The sequence below is a fragment of the Lycium barbarum genome, chromosome 1 (assembly GCF_019175385.1).
Source record: "Lycium barbarum isolate Lr01 chromosome 1, ASM1917538v2, whole genome shotgun sequence".
Lineage (NCBI taxonomy): Eukaryota > Viridiplantae > Streptophyta > Magnoliopsida > Solanales > Solanaceae > Lycium > Lycium barbarum.
Window position 1 is genome coordinate 49,555,797 of NC_083337.1, and position 12,308 is coordinate 49,568,104.

Genomic DNA, 12,308 nt, shown 5'->3' on the forward strand with positions numbered 1-12,308 from the left:
TTGGCCATCTACAAGCTGATTGTCCCAATCGAAAGCCTATTATGATAGTTGAGGAAGAAGATGGGGTTGATCATGATGACAACCAAGAATCTGATCAAGTTGATGAGGAACGTGAGGATGCCGAAATTGAAGCCGATGAAGGTGCTTGTTTAGTTATTCAGAGAAGCTTACATGCTGGACATAAAGATGAAGAGCCATGTCAAAGAGAAACACTTTTCCACAGTAGGTGTACTTCACATGGCAAGGTATGTTCTGTGATTATTGATGGTGGAAGTTGCACTAATGCTATTTCGGAAGAGATGGTGACTAAATTGGGTTTGAAGACCGAGAAACATCCCAAGCCTTGCAACATTAAGTGGTTACAAGAAGGTGGAGGTATGAAACTCATAAAAAGATGTTTGGTCTCTTTTTCAATCGGTAAAATCTATAAAGACCAGATTTGGTGTGATGTAATGAGTATGGATGCTTGCCACTTATTACTTGGAAGACCATGGCAATATGATAGGCGTGCTTATCATGATGGATACCTTAACACCTATTCATTTATTGTTGATGGACTTAAGATAACTTTGAAGCCATTGCACCCAAGAGAGCTTAATAAGAAGACCAAACAAATGGGTGATGCCCTATTGACCAGATCACAAGTTGTTGGCCACATTAATAAAGGAGAGCCATTGTATACTGCAGTAGCTATAGAAGACTCACAAGAGGAGGATAAAGAGTTAGATGCACGAGCCAAAAAGCTACTTACTAAGTTTGATGATGTGATCTCTGAGGATGTCCCATTAGAACTTCCACCTATGCGTGATATTCAACATCAAATTGACCTTGTACCTGGGGCTTCTTTGCCGAACAAAGCTACTTATAGGATGAATCCTACACAACAAGATGAACTCCAAAAGTTGAAGAGTTACTAGAGAGGGGCTTAATAAGAGAGAGCCTTAGCCCTTGTGCTGTACCCGCTTTGCTTGTTACTAAGAAAAATGGCAGCTGGAGGATGTGTGTTGATAGCCAGGCAATCAACAAAATCACTATCAAGTATCGCTTTCCAATCCCTAGGTTAGACGATCTATTTGATCAATTGCATGGTGCTAAAATCTTTTCCAAGATTGATTTGAAGAGTGGATATCACCAGATTCGTATGAGAGAAGGTGGTGAATGGAAGACTGCCTTCAAGACTACCCAAGGCTTGTACGAATGGTTGGTAATGCCTTTTGGTTTGTCTAATGCTCCGAGCACATTCATGAGACTTATGACTCATGTGTTTAGACCATTCATGGGGAAGTTTGTTGTTGTTTAATTTGATGATATCTTAGTTTTTAGCAAGGAGGAAGTCGAACATGATAAACATTTAGAGAAGGTTTTTGAAACCTTAAGAAGGGAGAAGTTGTATGCACAACTCAAGAAGTGCATCCTTTATACTGATAGCGTTTGCTTCCTTGGTTACATAGGTATTCAAGCTCATCCAAGCAAGATAGAAACAATATTAAGTTGGCCAACTCCTAGGTCAATTTCAGACATAAGGAGCTTTCATGGAATGTTGTCCTTCTATAGATGGTTTATTAAAGATTTCAGCACATTGGTTGCTCCTATAACTGAGTGTTTGAAGGGAGGCATATTCAAGTGGAATGAAGCCGCCCAAAAGAGTTTTGAACTGATCAAGAATAAGATGACACAAGCTCCTATCCTTCAGTTACCAAACTTTAATGATCTATTTGAAGTAGAATGTGATGCTTCAGGTGTTGGCATTGGAGGAGTCCTTAGTCAAGAAGGTAAACCCATTGCATACTTTAGTGAGAAGTTGGGTGGACCTAAGCTTAGGTATTCCACCTATGAGAAAGAGTTTTATGCTATTATTTGAGTTTTGCAACATTGGTGTCATTACTTGCTGCCCAGAGAGTTTGTTCTATATTCTGATCATGAGGCGCTAAAGTATCTTAATCATCAATAAAAACTCAACGCGAGGCATGCAAAATGGGTAGAGTTCCTTCAGAATTTTCAATTTGTGATCAAGCACAAGGCTGGAAAACAAAATCAAGTTGCTGATGCTCTTAGTAGAAGACCATGTGTGCTTTCCATTATGCAAACTAATGTATTCGGATTCGACCATATTAAGGAACTTTATGAGGCTGATCCAGACTTTGGAGTCATTTAGACGAGATGCTTGGAAGGTCCACAAAGAATGTTCTTTATAAGAGATGGTTTTCTTTACTATGGCAAGCAACTTTGCATACCACAAGGCTCTTTAAGACAGTCCATTGTTAGAGAAGCACATGAGGGTGGATTAGCTGGTCACTTTGGCCATTCTAAGACATCAAAGATGATTCAAGAAAACTTCTATTGGCCCAAGTTGAATCGAGATGTTTTGAGGTTGACTGAACGTTGTGAAACTTGTAAAAGGGCAAAGATGCATGGTAGCAATAAGGGGTTATACGAACCTTTTCCAATTCCCACAACACCTTGGGAACATATCAGCATGGATTTCGTGCTTGGATTACCAAGAACTAAAGAATGTAAGGATTCTATCTTTGTCGTGGTAGACAGGTTCTCTAAGATGGCCCACTTTATCTCATGCAAAAAGACAAGTGATGCAACACATCTGGCTGTTTTGTTCTTTAACCATATTGTCAAGTTGCATGGTATTCCTAGAAGCATTGTTTCAGATCGTGACACTATGTTTCTAAGTCACTTTTGGAGTACTTTATGGGCTAAGCTTGGTACAGAGTTGAAGTATAGTTCGTCTTATCACCCTCAGATGGATGGACAAACAGAGGTAGTCAATCGGAGTTTGGGTTCCCTATTAAGAAGTTTGGTTAAGAAGAACATAAGAGAGTGGGAGTCATTGCTGCCACAGGCTGAATTTGCTTTCAACAAGTCCGTGAATCGAACAACCGGAAAGAGTCCTTTTGAAGTGGTATAAGGTAAGAATCCTCTTGGTCCCTTAGAATTATCTCCTCTCATTCAAAATCATTCTTTTAGTGGAGATGCTGATGAGAGAGTTAAAGAGTTGAAGAAAATTCATGAGAAAGTTTTACAAGAGATTGAGAGGCAAACAAAAACATACAAAAAACAAGCTGATAAGAAGAGAAAGAAACAACTCTTTAAAGTGGGAGACTTAGTGTGGGTATACTTGAGGAAGGAAAGGTTTCCTAAACAAAAGTATCCAAAGTTGCAAGCAAGAGCTGATGGTCCCTTTCGTGTTGTTCAAAAGTTGGGTAATAATGCTTATAGAGTGGAGCTACCAGAAGAGTATGGGATATGCCCGATATTTAATGTAGCTGATCTTGCACCATTTATTGAGCCTTCAGACTTGACGACGAGTCTTTCTCAACCAGGGGAGAATGATGAAAATCAAGAAGCTATAATAGGCTTTTGTTATTTAGGGCGTCAACAACAAGCTCTTGTGAACCCAAGAATTGGTATGTGGACATGTCTTCAAATTCAAGAAGCCCAAGGATGATTTCAAGCCCAAGAAGCCAAGTTAAAATTATTTCCTTCTTAATTAGGATTAGTTGTTTTTCCTTGTTCTAATAGGTTTTACTTTCCCCTTTCCTTGTAGAATAGGGATTTTATTTTCCTTATTTTTAGCTATTTCCTTTCTAGAGTAGAATAGGGAGTTGTAGTCATCAAATAAGAGACCCTAGGTGTCACGACCCAACCCCGTAGGCCGTGACTGGTGCCCAACCTGGACACCCGTATACATACCTATCAGATATAGTCAAACTGAAACTACGAACAAGGTGGAACTTTACAAAAGAACTCTGAAGGTTCATAGCGTCATCATACATGTATATTCATATACACTGTCTCCTGAGGAGTCACAACCGATGTTATCATGAAATAATACGCAAGCCGACAAGGCTGCCATCATACCACAACACATCGTATAGACACAGCTGAACAGAACCCATACACAACCCACACATATGTCTACAGACCTCTAAGAGTACCGATAGCGAAATATGACGGGACAGGGCCCCGCCGTACCCCTGGATAAACATCTACATATACATCATAAGATCTGAACCAAAAGTCTAGACTCCGGAACAACAGAGCTCTCCAAAACAGCTGAGTAGAAATCCTATGCTGAAGGGTCACCAAACCGACTATCTGTACCTGCGGGCATGAAACGCAGCCCCCCGAAGAAAGGGGGTCAGTACGGAATATGTACTGAGTATATAAAGCATGAAATACAGTAAAGAGGATCATAACTGAAATAGAGATTACCAGAAACATGACTTTTAAAACGTCAATACACTTGCCTTATGAAATGAAAATCATGCATATCAATATCATATATCATATATATAACGTGTCCCGACCCTCTAGTGAGGGACTCGGCGAATAAGGTTGCCACATACCATCCTTGGCGCCATAATCACATCATCACACCATCACATCATCACACCATCATATCATCACATCATATATATATATATATATAACGTGTCCCGGCCCTCTAGTGAGGGACTCGGAGAACAATGCAGTGAAACTGTGCACGAAAACGTGTCCTGGCCCGGGACTCAGTGAAAGACATATTGAGACTTGCACGAGTGGAGTAGTGAGCAACCATATGCAAATTAAAACATTTTTCAAAGACTCAATAGAGTAATCAGCACGAGTTATCGTTTAAAAATCAGGATAATAATCATATCAAGTACCTTTCGAATGTTACTTGGGACATATCAACTAACTCTCGAATGTTATCATAAGGACTTAGAAATCATAGTCATATGCAATAAAGTATGAAACATCTTATAGGAGTCCAGTAACAAGTTATCATAAAGTTCCTAAGAATAGGAACGGATATATAACGACTATTATTCAACGTACAGAAAACTGAAGAGGGAGGCTCACTCACTTGAAAATGGTAATATCAAGAAGTGAATAACAATCATAAATGTCACTCAAAACTTATGAATGGAATTACCCCAAAGTTCATATCATTCTTCACTTACATCTAAGACATGCCAAATGAAAGAAGGGACAGCTTTACATACCTGTTAACGATTAATCGCAAACCCGCTCGCTTCGCCGCCCCTTTAGCCTATTTAATATAAAAGTAACGCTATCGTTAGTAACTATGTTTTCTAGTTCGTAAATCTGTAGCCCACCGCTTATAGAACTCATTCTTTAACTCATACCTTCTCGATTAGGGTTTTTCATTAGTTAAGGACTTAACGAAAATCGGGCAGCACTTCTTTTATATAACTCGCCTAACCCGAATTTCCAATTATCCTCCTGTCAACACAGAAATACCAACAACAACAATATATATAATAAATTCTCCCAATTCAGCCAATAACAATTCTAACAACCACCAAACAGTCCATATGATAACAATAACCATTTATCCGATTTCCCGCAATTAATTCTGTAGTTCCCGTCTCTCAATTTAACTATGACCTTGATGAATTTAAATATATCTAGTAGAGAGAATTTCTTACCTTATATGCCAAGAAATAGTCTTCTACCACATTACTTCACTTCAAAGAAAGCCCGGATTCAACAACACGATAAAACGGAACAACGAGATAGAAGCGGTGAGCATAACTCGTAACATAATTGAAGAAGGTTGATGTGTGTATAAAAATAAATAAGCTGCTGCTCGTAGCTTGATCCAAGAATGTTTCTGATTCTTGTATATAAGAGTGTTGTTGATTCTTGGTATATAAGAATGTTGCTGATCCAAGCTGCTGCTCGTATATATAAGAATGTTGCTGATTCTTGGTTTGTAATGAATGCACAAAAAAAAATGATTCCAATTAAAGTCCACACCACACTTGTCTTCAAATGGCTCCACTAATATAATGGTGTTGAGTTGCTGTCCATGAATTTCAACCAACACGTGGAAGTCACCAATTACCACTTATCCCTTTATTAATTACTTAATCCCTTTGTGTCCATTATACTCCACGTTTGCCTAATTACACCCATAATTAATTCTTGATCTCAATTCACTTTAACATGAACCACTTTTAACACACTTCATATACTCATTATCATAATCATGTGGTAGAAATCTAGTCCATAGCCTCTTTATACGTACACCAAATATTATTCCCAATCACCGTCGTCATACTTGTTAAGTCCTAAATTATTTTGGGACTTCATTTCTCGTATACACCGAGCTCTTGATTTTTATCCTTGGATACGAATTCTCCGAGCTCGGGTAAATTTGCTCATGTTGGACAATTAAATTTTCTAGTCCAAAAATACGGGATATTATAGCTTGGACCGTATTACATTCGAAAAAATTTTGAACCTCGACGAAACCTTTTTTTTTAAACTTCAAATCTTTACGACACATGCGTACCATCACTTTAACCACCTATAAGCTTTGGGGATAACCTCGTTGTTATATCCTGCATTTTCGAACGTCGAATTATTTGTAAGCTGAGGTGGGGCCCACACATCAATATTTTTTTTGGGACATGTGAAAAGTTATATGAATCGTATATGTAAAGTTAAACACAACCCGTGAAGGGCCCTGGGGCCAAATCAAAGTGGAAGCCCTCCAAACGAATATTTTTAAGAAAACGTTTTCGGATGACCTGACTTGGAGGGGCAAAAACGGCATTATAAGTTTAGTATTTGGGAAAATGCCCAGATATAAAAGTTGTAGATAATTGAAATATATTTCCAACGGTAGGTCGTGGGCTCCCAGGCGACGTCGGTACGAGGAGATATGGACATTTTAAGGCGGAAAGGTCAAGCTGGGCAGTGAAATGGGCCCAACCCGATTCCAATCCGGGTCAGGCCCATTTCCTTATTATTTAAGGGAGTTTTCAGCCTCCTCCTCCACATTTCAGATCAGAAAAGATCCAGAAAATTCCATTAGAGAGAGAGAGAGAAAACTTCAAGGCTAAGAAGGTCATTTTGATCAAAATCCGAGCTCCGAATCCCGAAGCTCATGAAGAGAAAAACGTTGTACGTTGCGTTGCCTTCAATTTGAGATAAATATTGGTCTTGGGGGATGAAATTTTCGTGGTGGATCTTCTGATAAGGTATTTATAAAATTCCTTTTATGTTATTAAAGTGTTTATTTAGAGTTTTAACGAATTAGAACGGAGAACACAGCATTATAAACTCGTTTGTTGTTTTGTTGAAATTTATGGGTGAGGGGCTGTTTTAATTGAAATTGATGGACTGATTTGAATTAATATTTTGGTTGTTTTAATCATGGATTATGTGAGGAGAGTGAAGGAACTTAATGGTTATTAAGTTGTAGGAAAACATACAACTTTGTTATGGTTTATGTAAAAATGGAAATGAAAGTATCAAGAGGAAAATTATGATTATTGTGGATGAATTTGGAATATGGAAATGTATAATGAACTTGTATGTTGAAGGTTAGGAAAAATTGGAAAAGTAGTGGCTTAATGGAAAGTTTGAATGTTCGCATACCTTATAAATATTGGGTGAAAATGGTATGGATGCTTCCGATGTATGTTGTAATGAATTTGGTGGGTGATGAATATCAAAATAACAAGTTTGGTTTGGAAATGTATGTTTGAAACGAAAGATGTGTCGTTATGCTGAAACGATGGCTAGTGATGCCATAGTGTGTGTTTTAATGTCTGTTGTTGTTTTTGCTGTTGTTCTGGGTTGTTGTGTAGTGAATTGAGCCGAGCTAAGTCTCGGGGATGTCTTATATACAGAGGAAATGCTGCCGAAATTTCGGTAGGCAAACATGTGTTAAGTTGGATTATTGAAAAGTTTGAAACTAACAAATGGTAAACTTGACCATTTCTAGATTTTGGACGAGATTGGGATCGACGCCAAGCGAGCGTAAGGCGCTATCGAGGTATGTGAAGCATTTTCCTTTGTTCCTAGGCATGTTCTGGATGTGATAGGCTCGGCCGCGAGCCTTAAGTACGACTCCGTTCCCCGGAATTTGAGACGGAAAACCGCTACAATTCCTTCAATTCAATTGAAGCTATTTTCTTACAAATTGCCTTTAAAGTGAATTTTTGTACAAAACTCCCCTAAACGGAGTCGGAACACTTCCAAACGATTATGGATGACCTCATAAGGTCTATTAGCGATAATTTACATATGTTGCCTCGAGTTGGTCCGAGGCGGGCCCGCAAGGCCCGATATCTTCTGTAATACTTTAAATACTTCCGTTTTGTCCGATTTTCTCAGAAACCATCTGAACTATTATTTTGATTATGATACAACTATTTTTATGAAATTCTTATAAAATAACTTCTGAACATCTGAGAATCCGATTCTGATAATAATCTGTCGTGCCTTCCCAAGTAGGATATAGGCGCGTACAATGCATACTATCCGTATACGCTGATTTTGGCTCGCCGTTTGGCACCCTTTAGTCTGATTGAGTCTGTATGTGAGTCTGTATGTATGTGGTTTCCCATGGATTTGTTCGTGGCTGTCTCAATGCATTCCTTCACTGCGTCCCGGGCCAGGTTCTGTTATCGTGCATATTTCTCTGCATTGTTCACCGCGTCCCTCGGCGTACGGGCCAGGATCTGTATGTCTGTATGATACTATGATCTGTGTATGGGGATGGCGGCCAGGATGGCATATGATCTGATCTGATTCTGTCTGTCCACCGCGTCCCGTACTAAGAGGGTCGGGTTCTGTTACCGCGCCCCCAGACAGGGCCGGAATCTGTATGTCTGTATGCATGTACCATCAGTATCTATATAAGCACATGCCTCTGTATGATTCTGTATGGTTCAGTATGACTCTGCACTACTCTGCATGCATAATTCTGTCTGTCCGTCTGAATTACGACTATGTCTGTATGTCCGTATGGCTTCTGATTCTATATGTCCGTATGGATTCTGATTCTTTATGTCCGTATGGATTCTGATTCTGTATGTCCGTATGGATTCTGATTCTGCTCGTCTATCCGGATTATGATTCCGTCGGTCTGTCCTAACCATGATTCTGTTAATCTGTATGGACCACGATTCTGTATGTCTGTCTGGATCATGACTCTGCCCGTCTGTCTGATGTATGGTTCTGTCCGTTATGTTTCGGTGACTCCGGTTCGGACTATGATTGTATCTGTTATGTTTCTGCTTTACATACTCGGTACATTTTTCGTACTGACCCCCGTTCTTCGGGGGCTGCGTTACATGCCCGCAGGTACAAGCGCACTCGGTGACACGCCGCCAGTCTAGGGCACAGGTTCTGCTATCTTGAAGAGCTCCTTTTGATTCGGAGCATGTACTTTGGTATATATATCTTCTGTTTTCCGTATGTTCTGTATGTATGGAAGTTCTGGGTACGGCGGGTCCCTGTCCCGTCATATGATTCTGTATGTCTGTAGAGGCCTGTAGATAGATGTGTGGGTTACGGGTTTCGTCTGTATGTTAGCCTTATCGGCTTATCTGTAAATGTCTACATGTTCAGGTATATATATATGTTTGCGCGCGTGCCGTATCTGTATCGGCCTACTTCTGTAATATCCGTTTGAAAAGAAAAATCTGTACGATACGAAATTCGGTCAGGTAGGTATGTACGGGTACCCAACTAGGGTGCCAGTCGCGGCCCACGGGGTTGGGTCGTGACAGAAGTGGTATCAGAGCGGTTAGTCCTCGGAATGTCTACAGGCCGTGTCTAGTAGAGTCTTGTTTATCGATGTGTTGTGCACCACATCTATAAACAGGAAGCTACAGGGCATCTAGGATGTTACCCTTCTTTGAATCTTAGATCATGCGATAGAGCCAGCTGTAGGATATGAATTCCTTTCGACTAACTTTTAATTTCAGCCAAAGGACGGCATCGACAGAAGGCAATGGCTGATGATATTGGAGGCCGCACAGTACTCAGGTAAGCAATAATATGAAAGTTGTGTGTCGGAGAAGTTGTTTGATGTGTGGTAGAAATATAAAGTTGAAGATTGAACAGAAAAGTGAACAGGAAGGAGCCTCCGATGTTGTTCGAGTTGGGCATGTGAGGTAAGCCTCGACATCTGTATAATTTTATCTGTAATTGTTAGCCCCGTGTGGCTACGAGACGACATGATATGATGTATATATATATATATATGCGTATATGTGTTGGCCCTGTGAGGCATGGTTGGTATTTCTTGTGTACAGGTTTCGGATAGTAAGAAATACAGAGGAACCTCTGCCCAAATTTTTTTCCAGAGATATGGAAGTAAATATATATAAAGTAAGTACAAACAGGTTCCGCGATACTTGTCGGAATTTAGTTTTCTTCTGTCGGTGGTTGGAGAGCACCTTATGGTGATATTTTATCAGATTTCACCGACTATTTGGAGACGGAATTCGTGGGACGAAGACTTAAATTTGTGGCCTGTCTGTAATTGTATGTATATGTGTATGAAAGTGAATATCGGAGATTCAGAAAGGCAATATGGTAATTGTGCAACTTAGCCGGGGGTGGGACCCGCTACAAAACTTTTCCGAAAATTTGCTAAGACCCCGATTTGCCCTAAAATTATGTGACAAAGGTCCTGCAGGGCAATTGACGAAATTATATCAGCCCTAACGCGTCAAAATGCATGAAAGTTTCGGGGTTAAGCGTGCTCAAGCCAGAGCAATTCTGGGATGGGTGACCCCCCTGGGAAGTAATGCAAAATTTTGCACAAGTGTAAGTATGATAGATATAAATGAAAATTTGGGGTAATCTAAAGGAAAAGAGAATGTGTGGAGTAATTAGTGCCCTTACAGGAGTCGCGCAGAACGAGGCGGACTAAATGGGCAAAAAGAAAAGGTGCAACACCGCTCGGGAAATTGAGCGGATTTGAATAACAGTCAGAGACGTTCGCCAGTAAGATACTAGTAAATATATCTGTATGTGTGTATGTGTGTGTGTATAATTTTCGTTTGGTGCCCATATGGATCAAGAGCCGAGTCTCGGCAACTAATGTTGTGATAGACGAAAGGTTTTACTAAACCGAATACATGAAACGACGCGGAGACGGGGATTCGAATGTCATCAAAGGATAGAAAAACCCCTATTCCATTATAACTCGGTCTGGTATGACGATGTCTGAAAAAGAAAATGAGTATGGATAGTAGGAAAGATGAAAGATAAGAAGTGTGAATAAGCGGAATCTTTGAAAAGGTCGATAAGCGACACGTAAGACGATTTGTATGATAACTTGGCGAACAAGTTTACAAATAAGGGAAATTTTCATAAAACACTGGAGCCTTAATAGGAGTGATCTGATTCTAATTCAGATCCTATCTGTTATACTTCTGCACCCCCGATTCTGATAAGGCTCTGCCTATTACGCCTTTGTACTTCTGAACTCGATTATGTTCCCGTCTGATAAATCTTTGTACATCTGATTCTGAATACGTTTCTGTTTGACACACCCCTATACGATTGACTCTGATTACGAATCTGTCTGACACGCCTCTGTGTGTCTGATTCTGGATATGAATCTGTCTGATACATCTCTGTACGTCTGATTTTGATCACGCGTCTGTCTGATACATCTCCGTATGTCTGATTCTGATTACGACTCTGTCTGATACAGTTTTGTACGTCTGATTCTGATTTCGAATCTGGCTGATACCTCTTTGTACGTCTGACTCCGATCTCATGTTTGTCCGACATACTTCCGTACATCTGGCTTCGACCATGAATCTGTCCGATATGCTTTTGTGCGTCTGGCTCTAGTTATGAACCTGTTTGATGTAACGTGAAATTATGATAACGTTGTAAGGAACCGAGAAGTGTGACAAGAGGTGAAAGATGTTGATAGCAATCGTAACGTTGAAAGGAATTTTGAAAGAAAGGAAGGAACCTCCCCGAAGTGTCACGAGGCCCCCTAAGGTCAATCGAACATTCGAGGACGAATGTTCTAAAGGGGGGGAGAATGTTATATCCTGCATTTTCGAACGTCGAATTATTTGTAAGCTGAGGTGGGGCCCACACATCAATATTTTTTTTGGGACATGTGAAAAGTTATATGAATCGTATATGTAAAGTGAAACACAACCCGTGAAGGGCCCTGGGGCCAAATCAAAGTGGAAGCCCTCCAAACGAATATTTTTAAGAAAACGTTTTCGGATGACCTGACTTGGAGGGGCAAAAACGGCATTATAAGTTTAGAATTTGGGAAAATTCCCAGATACAAAAGTTGTAGATAATTGAAATATATTTCCAACGGTAGGTCGTGGGCTCCCAGGCGACGTCGGTACAAGGAGATATGGACATTTTAAGGCGGAAAGGTCAAGCTGGGCAGTGAAATGGGCCCAACCCGATTCCAATCCGGGTCAGGCCCATTTCCTTATTATTTAAGGGAGTTTTCAGCCTCCTCCTCCACATTTCAGATCAGAAAAGATCCAGAAAAT

The 12,308-nt window shown here is 40.1% G+C and overlaps 1 protein-coding gene across 1 annotated transcript; it reads left to right on the plus strand.

Annotated features, from left to right (window-relative positions):
• The first annotated feature begins 983 nt into the window (after positions 1-983).
• Positions 984-1,861, plus strand: LOC132611741 (uncharacterized mitochondrial protein AtMg00860-like). Its single transcript, XM_060326125.1, has 2 exons — positions 984-1,059; positions 1,317-1,861. The coding sequence occupies exons 1-2, from the start codon at positions 984-986 to the stop codon at positions 1,859-1,861; spliced, it is 621 nt and encodes a 206-aa protein (XP_060182108.1).
• Positions 1,862-12,308: the final 10,447 nt, after the last annotated feature.